Here is a 20,393-nt window from a genome sequence, read left to right on the forward strand (position 1 = left end):
CAACTACATGGTTGCAGCTGGTGTCAATTGCAACTGGATGAGATCTTGGCATTTGACAAGACAAAAATGATTAACTGATGTCAGGTGTTTGAATCTACCGCTTTCCTTCATTTTACTTGTCCATTTCTAATTCGCTTATTTCAAGGCACAAAGATAACATACTGCTTTTATGAACGTGTATAATTATAACAAAAGATGTTAAGTCTGTTGTATCTACAGTCGTCTTGCAAAGAAGCTGAACTCCATCTTTAAGCAGTTCTGCAGGCAAATGCGTGTTTTGGAATCCTGGCTCCGAATCTAGCACTAAGCTGAGAAATACTTGATACGTGTTGGAATAATGCAGATTTTGAATTTCTATGTTATTGTCTGACAGAGAGTAAAGAAAGAAATTAAATAAAATTACCCTCCATATTACCACCGTCTTTTAACTTTATATGCCACTAAAAAATGCAGGAATGCACAGGGCATTCTGACAGCTTACTTGGTTTGTCTTTCTTTTACCTCCAAGGTTTAGTGACTTCCCCCAGTGGTTAGTACAGCACTCCAAGCAACTAATCCTGTATCTGTAAACTGTAATGTCAAAGGATTAATGTGTGCCTGGGAACACAGGTCAAATCTGCTTTAGATCACAATAGCTGGAGTTCAGCTCCTAGCTGAAATATCACGAAACTGCCATATAATTTAGTACAAGTCTTGCGTTCCTGTACTTCAGCTGCTGGTTGCCTTTAATAAAAAGAGGCCCAGGGCTGATTTCCCTGAGAATGTATTTTTCTTTGTCTAAAACCAAAGTAGTATCAGCTGGAAAGTGGAAGGATTTCTTAAAATAGTTCTGTATTGGCTATAAATAATGCTTTTAAAAGCATTAAAATACTGCATTTAAAATACTGTGGAAAGTCCAGTAAGGCAAGTTACTGATATTTCCTGAATTACTTTGCTGTGGTACAGTGCCCAGATTTTGTAAATATCTTGTTGTGAAAGCATGATGCTGCTCACAGGTGCATGAGCTGGGGCTGACTGGAGAGCAAAGACATTCATTTTGAAATAGTTCTAGAATATTTTTAACATATTAATCTAACTTGTGCAATCTGTAGAGTGAAATATGCAGCAAACAGACATCTATATAACTGCATATATAACTGCATCTTTTTATATCTGTGGTAGCTGCCAACAAAGCACTGTGGTTTATACTTAATTATCTGCAAATGCGATATCCAAAATCTCTCTTATTTTGCCTTCTTGATACTTCTGTTAGGTACAGTAGTTGTGTATCTTTGAGGCTTTTTCGTATATGAATTATTGTAGTCATGTTTCACATCCAGGAAAGAGCAGCAAGTATTCTTTGAGAATGCTGGTTTGATAACATGGAGGTATAATAGAGAGTGCATACATTAATTTGCTTTTAGTTACTGTGGGTGGCATTTTTAATTACTTTTATGCTAGTTTAAGGCTGCCGTGTATTCTGTTATCACAATATGAAGTACCCACTTTAAAACACATATCTTTCACTCTAGCATGCTAAAAGCAGTGATGTGCATCACTGTGTACATCTCCGTGGTGGAGTTGTGCTCTCATGCTCCTGTCCTTACCAGGAATATTGATGTGGAGCTGCCCATTGACAACCCTGTGTGCTGTCAGACAGTCCGGATACTGGATGTGGGGCTGCCTGCTGCCCTCTGGTGGGGCAGTGCCTGCTGGACACTGGTGCCTTCTGTCCCAGATGGGCTCCCCACTGTGTGCTCCCATCCTTAGACTACATTTCCCAACCTAACTTTGTCTTTGGAAAACATTAAGATGATAGCCATCTTTGGATGGGAGCAGGCTTTCAGCCTCTATCATAAGAAAGAAGAGAACAGACTCTTCAGTAGAGTCCATTGTAATGAGACAAGAGGAAATGGTTTCAAACATAAGGAGGGTATATAGAGGCTGGATATAAGGAAGAAGTTTTTTACAATAAGGGTGGTGAGGCACTGGAACAGGTTGTTTAGAGAGGTGGTGGATGCCCCAGCTCTGGAGACACCCAAGGTCAGGCTGGACAGGACACTGAGCACCTATGGAGCTGTAGGTGTCCCTGTTTGTTGCAGGGGAGTTGGACCAGCTGACCTCTAAGGGTCTCTCCCAACTCAAGTAATGCTACGATTCTGCGCTCAGAGCACTCAAAAAGCCTATCTGTATGCCTGCATGCGACAAAGCCAAGTGGCAGCCGGGTGACAGCGCCTGCAAGGCTTGGTTGGGTGCCACAGGTGTTGCTGACTCTCATTTTCTCCTGGTCGCACAGGTCCTCCGCTCCGTGCTGCTGTTTCCCACGATAGAGCGCATGGCCCAGTCCCCACAGGGCAAGCTGATGACCCCGCTGCTGTGCAAGCTGCGCTATGCCCTCTACATGCCCGTCTACCTGCTGTCCTTCCTGCCCGAGGGCGTCAAGGCCTCCCTCGTGCGCTTTGCTCTGCGGGGCATGAAGACCTGCGATGAATCTTCCATAACGACCTCCGTAAATCTCTTCAGCGTGGATTGCATCGGTGAGCACGTGGGGTTTGTTGGTTGCCTCAGCTTTTGTGTCGTTCTCGTTTAGCGAAGGTAGATTGGGCTTTTTGCAGACAAAAGCTTAGTACTAAAGCACAAATAAATTGTGAATTGGAAAATTCTCTAAAATTAAAGACTACAGGAAAATCTCAGTTTGTCAATTCAAAAACAAAAAGTCTTCAAGGAAAAATAACAAATGAAATACTTTCCCAAAGCATCTATATTTGTTAAGAAAACCCTGACCTGTATACTTTTAGCAGTATCTCATGTGATTAAACCGTAGTTTTGCAGTGGATCTTTATTCATCCCTCCTTACTTTTTGCATTTCCTTCATACTGGGTAGTGAAATAAATCAGTAATCAGTTTCACAAAGGTTTCTCCGCATAAGTTTCATTAAGCCTTGATTTAACTCTTTCTCTCTGTCATTTTTGTAATCTGAATTGGAGCATTAGTGAATTTAGGAAAAGGCCTTCAGCCTGAAGAGACACATAGAAGTTACTTTGTGCACAGAATTTCAATGCTTTTTTTGGGCAAAGACAGAAGATTAATGTCCTTCCAATGATATGGCACACCATATGCATAGTTTGCATGTTCTAGCAAAAGGAACAGCTTTAAGAAAGGGAATAATTTCAGATAAATTATGTTACATTTAGAATGAAAACCAGAACGTGAATTGTGCTATACTCCAGGTATTTTAGTAAGCTAGCAGTTGAAAACAATTTGGAATAGAATTGACATGCTAACACAGTAATAACAGCAAGAAGGAAGTTTAGATTGCATTAATAGTAGTAAAAACACATTCCTAGATTTCCAGTTGTGTTCTGTCTTCTATCAGTTAATTCTACCTCCTAATCGTCCGAACAGATGTGCCAGAGTGACTTTGTGCTTGCAAGTCCCTTTAACCTCATCTGTGAATGTGCTGCTCTGTACCAAAGACTCGCCTCTAGGGTTGTACAGGCAGCCTGTAGGCTGCAAGCAGGATGGGCAGTCAGGGTTTTTGCTGACAAACCCAGACAGTGCTGTTTATGTTGTACAAAACTGCCCTAAGAATAGTGGCTCCGTTTCATCACCCTGTACCTGACAAAGTCAGGCTGCTGGTTGATAATGTAAACTCCTGATGGAAGTCATATGGTCTGCTGTTTGAGTTCCTGTTAATTTATGGAAATTTTATGATGATGAAAGAGAAAACATCTCTGCAGTCATATGTACCGTAGGAATTCAGGCTTCTTCCTTTGCTAGTTTAGTCTCGGAGAAAGGTATGTGAAGGTCTGTGGGGTCATTCTCCACAAGCCAGGAATACTCTGGTCTACACAGATAAAATTCTAGCTCTCAAAGCAGGTAGCTGCATCGAGGATTGTGGTGGAAGTGGTCCTTGGCCTGCATTAACCTCCAGAAAATTGTGGCCAGTCATTGTTTGTAAGTGCTGTTTGGCACAGACCACTGCAGTGCCAGGAATATTTTAAGAGGGCGGATTTGATGTGCTGCTGTTGGAGCCCAGCTCTTCAGTTTTTCAGTCCCCAAGTGTGTCTGTCCTGACGTGACAGCCAGAGGTAATTTTTCTGGGTGCACTGATGTGTCCAAACTGCAAGGAAAATTGAAGCAAGAAGCCAGGCTGAAGGGGCTTGTTCTCATAGGATGTGATCTCTATGTTCAATTTATTGACTGAATTCATTATACCAGAATGAAAGTCCCTGTGAGCCAATGTCTTATAAAACTTGAATAAATAGGCCTTCTGATGCAACTAGTTCCTCTGGGCTTGTGATATCATCTCTTAGGCAGAATTCCTCTTCGATTCCATCTTTGGAAAGTGATGATATTTTACAGTCCAGTGACTCAGGACCACATGCATGGATTAATAACCTTAAAGCTTTCTGGATATTGCCTGTTGGCCTTCTCTTGTATTCTTTGTGAACAGCAGTGTAATGCTTCAGTAAAACTTTGCTAAGCTTAGCACAAAAACTGAGACTATCCTACAGAACTGCCCATCTGTGACTTAGTGAAACCTCTGAATTTGTGATAAATACTTTTCTGATTTGTACCTTGTCCCTTAACAAACTGCTAGATACGGTTGAGAAATGTTGAGCAAATTAAGATGTTCCTCCTCTCCAGGAAGGTTGCATGTCAACTCATTAAAAATACACATATTGCCTTTGGCATGTATGTCTGTTGCATTACTGTAATCGTAATAAAAGCTGTGATTAAGGGCAGAAAAGATGGTAAAAGTTTCCTTAAGACTAGTACGTCCGCTAAAACAAACCAACCTGCCAGGGATTTGTTACCACATCCAAAGCTTAGTCACAACAATGTTTTCTCTCCTCTGAAAGGAAATGAGGCTTGAAAACTTAATTGCAGTGGAACTATAAGACCTAGTGCTGTTCCCATTGAGATCAAGAATCATGAGTGGTGATCGTGGTCATAAGTAGTGTTCCCCAGGGGTCAGGCCTGTCCTGTTTGGTATCTTTATTGATGACCTGAATGATGGCATTGAGTGCACCCTCGGTAAGTTTGCAGATGACAAAAAAACGTTTGGAGAAAGTGTTGATCTGCCTGGAAGTAGTAAGGCCACACAGAGGGATCTGGACAGGCTGGATAGCGGGGCTGAGGCCAATGGGATGAAGTGCTCCCACATAACTTGCAACAGGACTAGAGGGAACGGCCTCAAGTTGTGCCAGGGGATATTCAGGATGGACACTAGGAAAAACTTCTTCTTGGAAGGAGTGGTCAAGTGCTGAAACGGACTGCCCAGGAAGGTGGTTGAATCACTGCAATGGAGGTGTTCGGGAAACCTTTAGATATTGTTCTGAGAGTTATGGTTTAGTGGAAAATACTGATGATAAGTGAATGGCTGGACTGAATGATCTTGTAGGTCTTTTCCGACCTTGGGGATTCTATGATTCTATGAAAAGATCCCTACAGTGGCAACAAAATCAGGCCCTCAGTGAAACAGGTTAGGGTGTTGTGAAGGAAGAACTGTATTACTTGTCTATCCCACTGTTTCAGATTATGTTTGCTCACACTTCTTATCCAAACTAAGCTTTCCATTGACCCAACTTTACAACTGACAGAATGGAGAAATCCCAGTCAAACAGCAGAAGCATTGTGATTACAATGTCCAGAAAGGTAATGGGATATAAAGTCTAGTCCCAAAGGGGAAATAATGCAGAAAGAGGAGAGAGAGCAGGGATTGCAAAGAAAAGTGATTGTAGGGTAGAATATAGAGACAAAATAAAATATAGAGGTAAATATAGAGAATATATATATATTATATCTACATAGACAATATAGATGTAAAAATATAAATGAACCTATTGGAAGTAAGCAAAGGAATCTGAAGACAGTTTGGGGTTTTAAGCTTTTGGCAAAGAAATTTTAGAGCAGAAAAAGTATGACAACTAACTGGAATTGGGATGCCTACATTCCTGAATGTCTGGGATGAATAGACAGAAAAATTGAACATTAGTGACCTTAAGTTATCTGAACTGTCATTCTGTGTATTCACGCTGAATACAAGGATACCCCTGTACTGTACAGCAGTGGTTATTCCACAAATATTGTATAGTTGTTCAATACTGGAACGCTTTGGCACTCCAGCCTCTTGAAATTTGTAAACATTTCTTTGGTGACAGATGCCAGTAGCAGACTTACAGTGACAGTAAACCATTCTATCTACATAGGACAGGATTTATTGTCCACCAGTTTGACTGGCAAACTTCCTCCATTTGTTTCTGCAGAATTTCCACAAAAGCACAGACATTACATAATAGGTAAACACTGCAAGGCTTTTTTGAGAGGCGGACTCACAGGTCAGAGGTTAATGTCTGGATGACAGGGAAGATACAGATAAGCACAATAGCAAGAAAAACCTCCAACTGGCCCAAACGTGGTTGTCCTTTGTGATCTTGAACCTATGACTTCCCTTGAGGAATCTCCCTGTTTGTTTAACCTATTCATACAGGGGAATACAGAAATCTGGAGAGCGATGGAGAGGGGGAAAGGTCTGCTTTGTGGAATTCATGCAGGTTGGGGAGGGGGGAACTCAGAAATATGAAATGAAAGTTTCACAGAGGCTTCGGCTGTCACACAAATGAAAGCTGGAGACAGTAGATTTTCATTTTAATTTATGAGTCCAAGAGATGTAGTAAAAAAACAAGGAGTGAAGATAAAGTGCCACAGATTAGATTCAAACGCTATCTTGCACCAAATGTGAAGGCATTCAGATTTCATGTAGGGGGTTTGTATTTCATTCGTTTTACAGAGAAAAAAAAGTGGTAAGGCAATGTTAGGCAAACTACTTTGAAGCCTAAGTTAGGAAACTGCATACAGTCCACAATCCTGTCTGAGAGATCAGATGCCCAGCTGAGAGAATCTAGGCTACTTCTGTTCTTTATCTGTACAGGATGGCAAGATTACATGCCTGAAATGCCACAGAGAAGGGAGTTCTATCATGGGATAGAGTTTTCTGAACTAGCAAGTAGCATCTGGGAGACAAATCTGTATCAGAAGCCAGTGAAATGAAGGCTTCTAGTTACTGCAGACTTCTATGATGATGGAATATAAGATTTTGTGTTAACTCAGTTTTTGTCTCCAGCTGGCAAATTTAATGCTATGTTTGAATTATCCCCATCTTGGGAGTTATCATATCCTGAGATCTATTCCAGTTCTCTCTTCTTAAACAAAGAGATGTTAAATATGATACTATGAGTGGTCTTCATCTGCTCCTCATACAATTTGCCCTCCAAATCCATCACCATCTTCATAGCCCTCCTTCAAATGCTCTCTAATATTTTTATGTCCTTCTTATATTGTGGTGCCCCAAACTGTCTGTACTGCCACTCTGTAGCTATTGGCTCTTCATCTTGCTGCTGGCATCAGAAAGCAGTGTCCTCTGAGTTGTACCCTTGCTGCTGGAAGGACAGGCAGATATCCTAAGCTTTCACTGCATTAAAATTTACAATTGCTGGTTTCTGCTGACATAGTCCTATTGTGTACTTCCTACCTTATTTGAAAACTCATTTCACATCTTCGCTTCCACTTCCTGACAAGAAAAACAGGAAATTTTTGGAGAAGACTACTTTGAGGCTAAATTGCTGTAGAAATACCTATCTAACTAAAATACACAGGTAAGGGCAGTGTGTGGCATTACTTTTCTGAGAATCCTGAGCCATTCCAATTATTCAATTGATATTTTTCAGAGCTATATATTATTTTAAAGTATTAGGCAAGCATTTTATAAACAAATTCATGTGAAATGGTGAAATAAGCACTTTGCTCACTCTAATGGGTTCTTTAGAAAGCTATGTACAATGGTGTTTTCTCACACTGAAATTAAAATTGAACTCTTAAAAGGAATGGAAGATGCAATGAGCCCTTCTAACTCTAGCACAGAAAGCAGAGCTCTTTTGATTGGAGTTGTATGGAACTAAACTCTCCATTGAGGCATGTCAGGCCAAGGGGACGTTGCATATTATATTCTACTTTCATCTGTGGGATCTGTGTTTTTTTTAATTACTAGCAGTTTATGTAGTATTAGTCAAAGTTATCTTCTTAGTGTACATTGAAATAGCAATGTCATTTTATATCAAAAACATTTTAAAAATAACTTGATATTCAAGACAACCAGTGAGCATCAAGGAGCATTGCTCAAGACAAGCACTGAGCCATTGCCCTGAATCCCGTAGCTGATCATAGGCAGAACTGTTCATTGAGGTACATCTCAAGGCAACAGTTTTAGATCTGAAACCTTCTTGACCACTAGTTTAACCTTATAAATATATATTTAGACATGTTCATCATGAGCAACTTGCAGAAACCTCATCAGCTACATAGGTAAACTTCTGCCTACAATGAAGAAATCATTCTGAGGATTTTTTTTTTTACTTTTATAGCTAAATTTGTATAGATTTTCAGAGATGATGTATAGGTGGACAGAACTTCATGAAGAGCAGAAATTGCCAGCACAATGCACAGGATGCCAGCACAGGATGAGAAGGCTGTTGTAGACAGCCCACAGTCTGACCCAGCGTGCTAAAGCTGCTCACAGAATCACAGAATGGCCCGGGTTGGAAAGGCCTCAAGGATCATGAAGCTCCAACCCCCGGCCACCAACCTCCCCATTTAGTACCAGACCAGGCTGCCCAGGGCCCCATCCAATCTGGCCTTGAACACCTCCAGGGATGGACGGGGCACCCACAGCCTCTCTGGGCAGCCTGTTCCAACACCTCACCACTCATTGGTATAGAACTTCCCCCTGACATCCAACCTAAATCTTCCCTCCTTCAGCTTAAAACCATTTCCCCTTGTCCTGCTCCTGCCGTGTTTCCCTGCAGGCTCCTGTGTGCTGTCACAGTTGAGTCCTATCCACTTCTGACATTTTAAGTGATGATCGTAATATGTATTTCTGCAGAGTGTTTAAGAGTGTTTCCTTACCTGTGGAAACATAGTAATATTTTATCACCTGCTTCACAGGAAAAGGGGCCAAAGAATAACAGGCTTTAATATTTTCATGTTTCCTCTGCTACTGTTTATTTTCCTGTGTGATGCCTGACTAAAATGTTTGTTTAATGTTGTCGAACAACTCACCTTACCAAGGCTGCACTTCAGCCAATGGAAAAAGCTCACATCTGCTTTATTCTTTCTGGGAGTGAACTAAAGTTTTCCCCATTTAAAAGTAGGATGCTTATATTAAATTACTGGAGGAAAGCAATGACTTTTATATATTTATAGTTCTATTTATTTTTAAAGTCAATCTGCTTCATAATTTACCTCATTTCCAAAAGAAAGAAAGACATTTAACAGGGACTTTTATTACTTGCAAAACCTTTTACTTTCCTGTGAAAATCTTGTGAAAATAATAGTAATAATGTGGAAATTTCTCATTGGTTTTATTTCTGCTAATTATTCCTCTTCTTGGGGGAAAAACTCAATGTAAAAGACTCCCATCGTAAATATTACTCATAAGGCGTGAATGTTTTGATAGTGGAACTGCTGATAATTTCCATGAAATGTGAGGCCCATTTGGGATTTGGCTTGGGAAGGGGAGATTGTTTATTCACCCCTGGTGCGGTTTCATCCCTAGGGATCTGATTTACTCCCACAGACTTGCAAGGAGTCTAGCAATACCTTGCAAATGGCACTGAAAGGAAAGGGTAATCAGCAAAGTGGAAAGGATGTTGAAAATAAGTATATGCCAGTTAAATGCTAGCAGCTACAGTTGCTTTTTGTTACCCACTGTCATTTGCCTGTTGTCACCTTGTTTTCCTAAGGCTCAATATGAAACACCCTGAGTTCAGGTAAAAGATCCCACAGTAGACTATGCCTTTTCCCTGAGAGATGTCTGCTTAAATTTCTCCAAGTAATATTGAAAGTAGAGCTCATGGTTCTGTCATAGTTATGTTCAGTGGTTGGGAATTTAACTTGATTAATTTAAGTCTGTTCTCAAGATAGCGTATATATTCTGCAGTCCCAACTAAGTACTTAAGCACATGCTTATGCCGTATTCATGGGGAAACTACAGATTGTATCTTAAAGTTTTTTGGAGATCAGTGTCTACAAAACTGAGGACTACAACTACCTGAGAGGAGATTGAGGTGAGATGGAAGTCAGCCTCTTCTCCCTTACAACTAGTGATAGACTAGAGGGAATGGCTCAAGTTGCACCAGGGGAGGTTCAGGATGGATGTTGGGAAATACTCCTCAAAAGGGTGGTCAGGTCCTGGGCTGCCCAGGGAGATGGTGGACTCACCGACCCTGGAGGCATTCAGGAAACACTTAGACGTTGTGTTGAGGGACATGGTTTAGTGAGACCTATTGGTGATAAGTGGACGATTGGACTGGATGATCTTAGAGGTCTTTTCAAACCTTGGTGATTCTATGATTCTAATGTATTCCATGTAACTAAGGGCAACACAATCTGTGTATAATTCCTATACTCAGCTAACACAATATTTCACACAGAATCAAAGAATCAGGGGTTGGAAGGGACCTGTAGAGGTCATTGAGTCCAGTGCCCCTCCTGAAACAGGTTCCCTACAGCCGCTTGCGTAGGTAGTCATCCATACAAGTCTTTAATATCTCCAAAGGAGGCTACACAACCTCATCAACCTGTTCCAGTGCTCTGTCACCCTCACTGTAATGTTATTTAGCATATTTGTGTGGAATTTCCTATGTTCCAGTTTTTGGCTATTGGTCTTTGTCCTATAGCTACACATCACTAAAATGAGTCTGGCCTCATCCAAATGCCTCCAGCACTTTTGATATTTATAAACATTGATCATATCTCCTCTCAGTCTTCTCTAGGCTGAACACACTCAGGTCTCTCAGCCTTCCCTCGTATGGGAGGTGCTCTAGGACCTGAATCATCTTTGTCACCCTCTGCTGGACTTTTTCTAGTGTACTCGACAGTACTTCAGATGTGGCCTTGTCAAAGCAGAATGAGAAGGATCACCTCCCTTGACCTGCTGGCCATGCTATTTTTAATGCGCCCCAGGATACCATTGGCCTTTTCGGCCACAGGGGCTCACTGCTGGCTCATGGCCAACTTGTTGTCTACCAGGACACCAAGATCCTTCTCTGCAAAGCTTACCTCCAGCAGGTCATCTCTCTAACCTGTACTGATGTGTGCAGTTATTTCTCCCCAGCTGCAGGAGTCCACACGTGCTCTTGCTGAACCTCATCAGGTTCTTCTCCACCCAACTCTCCCGTTTGTCCAGGTCTTGCTGAATGGCAGCATAGCATTCAGGTGCATCAGCCATTCCTCCCAGCTGTGTATCATTATCAAACTTTATGAGGGTCAAAAGTCCAGCAGCCCACCTCTCCTCATTGGCTCCTCTACCGCCTGCATTATAAAGTTATCTTCAATACATTGCAGGAACCTCCTGGGCTGTGCATGCCTGGCCATGCTGCTAATACAATAAATATCAGGATGGTGGAAGTCTCCCGTAGAACCTGTGCCCAGAATCATAAGGCTGTTTTCAGTTGTTTGAGGAAACCTAATCAACTTCCTCCTTCTGATCAGGTGGCTTATAATACACAGCCACAATAGTGTCATCCATATTAGCCTGGCCCTTAATTCTCACCCACAAGCTCTCCACTCCATCATCATTCACCCCAGGCGGAGCTCGATTCATTCTAGTTACTCTCTCACATAAAGAGCAACCTGACCACCTGGCCTTGCTGGCCTGTCTTTCCTAAAAAAAGATTATCCATTCATGACATGCTTTGCTTTTGCTTCTTGTCAGGACAACATCCACAAGTGCTCATTGTCTGCTCTCCTTTCACACGATGAACATCTCTGTATAGCACTGTTATGGGTCTTTGAAGGAAATGCTGGTTTGTCTTGAGCAATTCCAGTTCACAAGATTGCTTACTGTTTAGAGCAATGATTAAGTGTATTTACAATGAGCTTTCCTACCTATTAATCCACTCCACCTCAGAGGAGTTCACCCCATTCACAGGAGGCAGTACTCAAGTTGTTGAGCTCCATCCAGCATCCGGCATCCACAAGGGGAGTTCAGCATCACCTTCTAATCCAGAAAGCCACTTAAAACAGATCTCCATAAAGTGAGTCAGTGGTTTCAACACTTGTCTAGGAAAGCAGTATTCCCAGTAAAGCCCATGCAGAAAGCACAGTGTGGGAATGGTGACTTGCTGCACACTTTCCATCCTGTCTTCTCTCTGAAGGACGAAACACCACCAACACCAGTCCCATCCCTTCCCTCTTACAGAAGAAGAGAGCAGATACTTGCTACAACCAAAAATCTGGAATAGAGCAAATATCTCGCCATCCCAGCCAACTGTTCTCTGTGTGAAAACTTAAACTGAAGATTAATTTCCCCAGCCGAGGACTAGTTCTGTCATTTGAAGATAATGGGAGTTGCTTCCAAGTAATTCAGGGCAGGATTAAGTCCACAGACATTTCAGTTTCGGGCACACAGCTCACTTCCAGTGCACATGCTTCATCACACAAAGTAAATTAGTGCTTTTCACACTCCTTAACAAAGCATCTATTGTTTGTAAAGCACCTGAATATTATTGTTGAATAACTTGTTGTTTATTTTTTGCCATCAGTACACTTCCTCAAGCACAGCTGACCAGTTTTCTTGTGTAGTTCTGATCTTTCTGCAGCTTTAGTACCAAGCAGATTAAATCTGTCGTAACAAATGCAGCTAGTTCTGCCTATTTGTGTTAATCATTCTGTATTAATTAGTACATTGTCATTCTAAATTCAAATGTAAACTGAACAGCACCAAAAGTCAATGTTTACATCTTCTAGGCCTCTAAACATCAACATTTTAACTAATGTGTGTGTGCATGTGTGGATGCCCATGTTCCTGCTTTAGTCATCCTTGACACTAAGCAGTTCCTTCTGTTTGATGTTTTAAACAATGTTATACGATATTTCCAAGATTGCTGTTGGCAATAATTACCAGCAGAAAATATGTTTTCCCCATAGGAAATTACACTGCTGTTTGGTATTATTAGTTTGTACCACTGTGTTCTCAGTCTGTCTGATGAATGACAGAGATTGCTTCCTTAAGAGCAAAGGATCAGCTGGAAAGGAAACCAGTGTCGCACTCCCGTGAAGACCCTTACAATAAGATAGGCAACTGACCAGGAAAAAAGCTCCGACCAAACACTAATACAGTCCCTGAGGAAAAAATATTTTCAAAAGCTCAGTCTGCTTTATGCAAGGCATTTCAGTTGAGCATGAGAATCCCACTTAGAACTGATGAATCATTTTGCAATTTAAGCAATTTGACTTTAGAGTTGAGAGAACATTTGCAAGAGTCGTATTACAACATGTCAAGGTGCAGATTTTCTGTTGCACATGAAAATAGTAATCCTTGGCAAGAATCTTCCCATTGAAATTAAACTATTTTCTTCTTCTACCTCATTTCCCTCACTCAGAAAAACAAGCAAATCTCTGCATGCATATCTGCAATTCAGTGCTGCACAGCCACTGATTTAGAAATAGACTGTTAAACCTGTGGAACAGAAAGGATGTTTTTCCTGATAGTTTGAATAGCCTCTGACACACTGAAAGCCAAACTCCTGACTGGGACCTTTAGCAGTCCTGCACAGTGCACCTAATTCTTAATTAAGAAATAATAATCAGGCAGTCAATTTTCAGTAGGATCTCTTTCCTTTTTGCTGCATTTACCAACAAATTGTCAATTTACTTATATGCAGTACAATTTACCTTTAATGAAGCCAGGAATGGGGATTAAAACTTGCCAATGTTTTGTGTGTTGTAAAATATTTCTCAGGCATTTCATAATACCAGATTATTGTGAAATTATCCTGCTGCCAGGCAAATTTACTCAGGAAGGCCTCAGTGAAGCATTCTGGGAGAGGGAAACCAAGAATTTTTGGAGGCTCTTTGGAATTCCCTCGTGTGACATAAGAAAGCATCATTTCAGGCTTTTCTATGTGTAGCACTGCCAGTACCTGACAAAATGTGTCCCCGGTCTTTACTGCAGCCCTTGGCCAACACAAATAATAGTCTAAAGTAACAGCAATAAGCAATTAACTAGCAAATGGTGAAATAGCAGATGCATTCTGTGAAAAAAAAAAAAAAAATTGACAGTAAATGATGGTTTTCCAAGGCAGAGCATCAGAAATGTCCTGGGAAACTGGAAAGTCAGCGTGAGAAAGAAAGATGTATGGAAACAAACTGTAGATAGTGAAAGATTGTTACAACTAACCACAATGGAATGAGATTTCTTGTTTTTGACAAGGCTCAAGACATGGTTATTAAAACCACTGTGCTTCCTAAAAGGAATATTTGCAAGAATGCATGGGTTTGCAGAGGCTGGATCGCTGTCAATCAAACCAACATCGTGGGGGCTTTGGCTTCTTAAGTTATGAAGATACTACTCACATTGACATACTTAGTAAATAATACATGATTAAGAATTTATTGGGAAGAATTAAAAAAATCTTGCATATAGCTATGAGCAAAAGTGCCCTCCTGAAAGTTGTGAAATTAAGGTCAAAGGACAGAGATCTTCTGAGAGTTCAAAGTAGCACTGTGAAGGATGGTAGCTTAGCTAGCTGGTATGCAGGTAATGTAAATTACAAAAGTATGAAAAATGAAGTAGTGTTGCAAGTCTTTATAAAATAAAAAGCTATTTGTTAGTTGGTCTAACAGACGTACGTAGGTAACTAACGGAATCAGATTATCAATATGAAGAGATGAAACTTGCTCAGGAAAGAGAGACTTGGAGAAGGGAAGAGGACAGATGTGAAGGGAGAAGAATTAAACTTCAGATATCTGCATTGTGTATGTGAATCCTATGACAGATATTGAAAATATGGTAAGTTAGAATTGTTTGGACTAAACAAGAGAAAAGTCAACAACATAAGAGTTTTCAAATAAAGGAATAATAATTTAGTATCTGTGGTAGCAGAGATAAGGTGCAACAGAGTAGATTCAGATAAGACTTCAGTTAATTATTAGAATGGAATTCTTCACGGGATTTCCTGGGGAAATAATGCAGTTTTGTCATCCACAATGACAAGTGTTGTGCAAACGGTAGTTAGAAATTGAACAAATGTAAATATTAACACACTAATTTAAAAGTTCTATTGAATTACATAGGAACTAGTAGCTGAAAGTACTAGTAGCCAAAGCCCATCCCGTCCACTGTCTTGCTATGAACAACAGTCAGAATGAAATGCTTCCAAAGGGGAAAAACTCCACAGTGGAGAAGTCTGCACTGCTGGTTAATAGAGGCACTGTAGACCCTTAAAGGCCTGAGGCCTTTTTGAAAATATGGAGCTTTAAAGTTTGGTTAATGTTAAAGTTTAGTTCATTAAGAGACTTCTAAATATTTGTTGATTTCGAAAGTCTTTGTTGTTTATTCTTTGCCTTAACAAGCTCTTATGAGTTCTACAGCTGTATCATAGAATCATAGAATCGCCAAGGTTGGAAAAGACCTAAAAGATCATCCAGTCCAACCGTTCACCTATTCCCAATAGCTCCTACTAAACCATGTCCCTCAACGCAACATCCAGTCTTTCCTTGAACACCCCCAGGCTCGGTGATTCCACCACCTCCCTGGGCAGTCCATTCCAGTGCCTGACCACCCTTTCTGAAAAGTAATACTTCCTCATGTCCAGCCTGAATCTCCCCTGCCGTAGCTTGAAACCATTCCCCCTGGTCCTATCACTAATGACACGAGAGAAGAGGCCGACCCCCAGCTCACTACAACCTCCCTTCAGGAAGTTATAGAGAGCAATAAGGTCTCCCCTGAGCCTCCTCTTCTCCAGGCTGAACATTCCCAGCTCCTTCAGCCTCTCCTCATATGGCCTGTGTTCCAGACCCTTCACATGTATGATACATGTTGTAAAATGGATGTCCTTTTACTGGCTCTGATATTTCAACTTTCTAATATTCCTTTGTATTACAAATGAGTTGCCAAAGATTTGTGAAGAACCAGAGGGATCTGCTGTGGGATCTGATTGCATTTCAGATTTGTGGGTTTTAATCATACATATTAAATGCCTAAAACATGAGGGAGGACAGAAGCCAGTTGGAAAGTGGTATTTGAAAAATACAATAACTAAATGACATTCGACTTGGAAAACTGAGGGGAAAAAATGCATCTGAAACAGGTTGTCTGTAGGTAAAAAACAGAATCAGGGGAAGCCAGAAGTAGGGGGCATATGAAGTCTTTCTCCACTCCGTTCCTGTGAGTGAATTTGTCCACCTTGGAAAATCATATAGGGGTGTTCTTCCAAATTTAAAGCTGTTGAAATTGCACTGTCAAAGCCTTGAAGTAAAAATCTGGCTTCATGTTTCTCCTTGTACCTATTCCAGAGCATAGCTCCTACTAACTTACAAAATAGAGCAATATTTTGATGTGTGGGGCATAATAAATTTACACCTACAGCCACAATCTTGTTGATAGAGTCAACATAATCTGAAGCCAACAGCAGTGGGGAAATGAAATGAGCTCGGGTAACTCTTTGTGGGGTAAAATTTATATTATCTGTTGAACAAGTTGTTGAAGATTGTGGTGTGTATCCATTAAAGTGTCTAGATTGGGGCTATCTTCATAACCACTCATTTTTGTTGGAAAAGGAACTGTTCTGATTATTTCCTTAAGTGCTTAGCCAATTAAGTTGATCTTTTTGTCCTTTGTATTGTTTCTGCTGTTTCATTCGTATGGCATCTCTTTCTGTCTATTATTTCTGTCACAGAAAATTAATCTCCTTAGCATAACAAAGAATATGATATTGTTTTTGTGTAATGAAGATGCTGACTGCAGATCAAAACCACACAGAACAACACAGATTCAATTTTTAAATGTTGAGGGGCATGTATGTCCCTCAAAATTTATCAGGGCTAGGTCTGAAGTAGTCAACTCCAGTTTGTATTTTATGGATATATGCAACCATGTGGAAGTCATTTTTTTTTGTGTTGAAACACAATTGTCTTTATGGAATATCTTTAATTTCCATGGGCAGCATTGTGTGACCGCTCAGTTTCCAGTGTGAGTTTACAATTAATCTAGCCTTAATCTAATCTTTTTCTTGCAAATAAGCAAGCAAATGATCTTTGGACATTCAGTCAACAAGAAGTTCAAAGACTTGAGGAAAAAACAATTACTTCAGTGCAAGAACAGGAAATCTCTGTCTCACTTCAAGATTTGAGTATGAAAAGAAATTTTCTCTCTCCCAGGTTAGAATCATGTTTCTTCACTTTAGCACAGTTTTCCAACTTCCAGCATATCCATTGAGACTACTGACAACGTATCAGTTAGGATTTAGTTCTAAAATCTTCAGAAAGTAGTAACAATGCTGCTAGACATGTGTTTCTTCTGAATCAGGAAATCTTTTATTTCATATTTCATTTGCTTGACTGCATTGTGGATACATCAGTCTGTTTGAGCTCAGTAGATGCAGGTATTCACCTAACAACTGGCTAATTGAATTGGCGGTTAAATAACCCTAAGCACTGAAAAGCTTGATTGATTTCAGTCATTACTGTTTGTGAAAACTAATAATTTAGTTGAAGGATATTAAGTCCTTGCTGTGACACTCTGGGTTAAAGAGCTACCAATGATATAAAGCACTCTTTTCTTTTCTGGATCCTTGATTTGAGCCCAATCAGACTTCCTCTATCACAAAACCACCACAAATAAATCAAACACGTTTTGGCACAGTTTGTCGTCTCTGCTTAGCAAATGTATGAGACTAAACTGACACTGATCCTTAATCACCTTTAATCCGTGGAGAGGGAATGATCCTACTGGGGCAGGAGAAAGGTCATTGGCAGGATCATGGGGAGAAAGTAAGTTGGCAGTTAATTTCTTAAATCTGACCTGTGAATAAATGAAAGGCTTCCATTTCAGGTTAATCTGTGAAGCAGCATATATAAAAGATCTGCATAGAAGGAAGTTATGCTATTTTGAGAAGTTATTATGAGTTAAAAGAATGGTATCCGTGGTATTTGCCTTTTGAAACGTTGATTTCACTTCTAATTTGTTAGACCTTATTATTTATAATAATGTATAATTTACAATAGCTTTTTTTTCATTATTAAATTCTAATTACTTGGCTATGATTTACAAGAGGCAACAGCAGCTTGAATTGGAATTGACTATAAAAAATGATGTGGAGTTCTACAGCTTCTCCACTCACAGTGATATGTTTCTTTTGTATGTTCCTTTTTCACTCCTTTCATTTGTGCATGAGAAGTGCTTTTCCTTTCCTAACTGCTATGTAAAATATCCACGTGAGTGGATATTTGCAGAGGCCCGGGCCCTGTGGACACTGATGTTATGTTCTCTGCTTTCTGTGTTTTGGATTATCCCAGTGACCTAGGCCATGTTGTAATATATCAGACCTGCAAAACAATTTAAAGGAATGGGATTAGACCAAGAAAATTCAGAAGAAAAAAAAATTGCTAACGTTGGCCTTAAGCTGTGAAACTTGATGAACAAAAATACTTCAGCAGGAGAAGTGGAGAGCTTCTGTGCCTTCAGAAGTTTTAGACTGATTCAAGGCTAACAGATCTTTATGAGCTCACTTCCTAAATAGAGAACATAGAGGTAAGGGGCTTTTGCCATTCATGCGAAGGATGTGAGAAGAATGCTCCTTCCGGATTCTCTTCAGAAGAGCACTGGAGTTCATGCATTCTCAGTAGATGGAGATGATTTATCACTGTGAGCCAGGATTTAGGGTTCAGCCCTGGCCTCATTCTTTCAACCTGTCTTTGCTGGGTAACATGCTTTCCATTCCTTGTGTCTGTTTTTTAGCAGAGCTCTGAGGTGATCACATTCATTTCCATGAGAGTTCAGTTCTTATTTTGAGATCTATATATCCAATATATATATATATATATATATATATTGGTTACCAAAGGAACCAATGAGTTTGGTGATCATCTCCTTCACACATCTCACTGTCACTGTGCCGCAGTGAGTCCTCTAAGTGACAATCACAAGTTAATTTTGTCCTTCAGAAAGGAGACTGAACTGCCTTGCTTCAGTAGAACACTGTGTCCATTGAGCAACTTCTAATAAAGCTCACGTCAGCACTGATGTATACAAATTCATTTCATGACAAGATGAATTTATTACAGTTGAACCAAATTACAGCTTGATTGAAGACTTACTTTGGTTAAAATACAGGAAGGTTCTGATCCTTCAAACATCTAACTTCATTACTTTGAGCATCCCTGTTTAAAGCAATGAGGCAGCAGATCATATGCAGAAGTATATGTGTGTGTGTAGAATTGTGTCCTCCAAGCCTTCTTTGGCTTTACTTAAAGAACTAATTGAAATTCAGCAAATATAAATTGTGATGCTAATAATTAAATAATGAAATAGAAATTAAATTATATAAGGCACATACTAACTTTGGGTATTTAGGTATTAGCACTGGTTTTGATGTATTCTTTATCAGATTACTTTGAAGATTTTATTGTTTGATGATTGTAAAATCAACTCTAAAGGTAGTAATGAGCAACTACAAAGGGACATGACCAGTTTAGCTCTATAAATTTCATTACTGTTAAATAAATGTATTTTTAAGGACTAATTAATAGTTCTTATATTTCTACAATGCTCTTCACATCAGGAGTTGTTAAGCCTGCAAAACCCATGTTATCATGGCATCTGACGTTCAGTCTTATCTTTCACATGCGATGATTTCTCAGGATACTAATTTCAATCTTAGATTCCTTTTAAGGCCCATACATTTCTCATTTCAGCAAGTGGTGAGACACAGTAGTAAATGCCAAACACCAAAGCTGCGTTGCTCCTAATTTCATCATGGACACCAAGGTGACAACTGTGATACAACTTCCATATCGTCAGTTATGGGGATTTCCCATGTTAGCATTTTGGGCCAGGTTCCTGGATGTTCCTGGATGGGCTTTATTTTGTGCAGTGACTCATTCTGCAAATTTTGGTGAGACTGCTTTATCATTCAGTAATTTCAGCACATGGGCTCTGGGTTGCATTTTATATTGTCCTTGAAAAAAAACAATGAACATTTTTCAGGGCTGTAGGACTCCTGATAATGATCCTGGGAATCTAAAGAGATTTGCAGCCAAGGCAAGTATTAGCATTTGATGGGAGCTTTTCAAGATCTGGCAGAGCAGGTGACAGGCACTGACCAGGAGAATCTCACAAGGCAACCTTCCTTCGCACAGGCCGAGGAAAGATTTCTGAGACCACTCTTTTTATGTATCTTACCTTCCTTGACTGTGGCCACTTCACAGCCTGATTTTCAGAGCTGCTCGAAATAACAGTCCCTGGGAGCCCTTTGAGATGGCTTTCTAATTAGGCACAAAAAAGAAGTGAATTCTTCTGAGTTCTTTGAAAAAGCAGCTCAGTATTCATGTAATAATGAAACAGAAAAGCT

General features: G+C 40.1%; 1 protein-coding gene across 2 annotated transcripts in view; it reads left to right on the forward strand.

The window, feature by feature from the left end:
* Positions 1-20,393, forward strand: part of LDAH (lipid droplet associated hydrolase) — a 106,730-nt gene that overhangs the window by 67,098 nt on the left and 19,239 nt on the right. For both annotated transcript variants that reach the window (XM_042891683.1, XM_042891675.1), the window contains one exon: positions 2,276-2,516. In XM_042891683.1, coding sequence (XP_042747617.1) covers positions 2,276-2,516 — 241 coding nt within the window. The remainder of the gene's footprint in view (positions 1-2,275; positions 2,517-20,393) is intronic.

Source organism: Lagopus leucura, unplaced genomic scaffold (assembly GCF_019238085.1).
Source record: "Lagopus leucura isolate 7727_CA_CO unplaced genomic scaffold, USGS_WTPT01 Super-Scaffold_73, whole genome shotgun sequence".
Taxonomy (NCBI): Eukaryota; Metazoa; Chordata; class Aves; order Galliformes; family Phasianidae; genus Lagopus; species Lagopus leucura.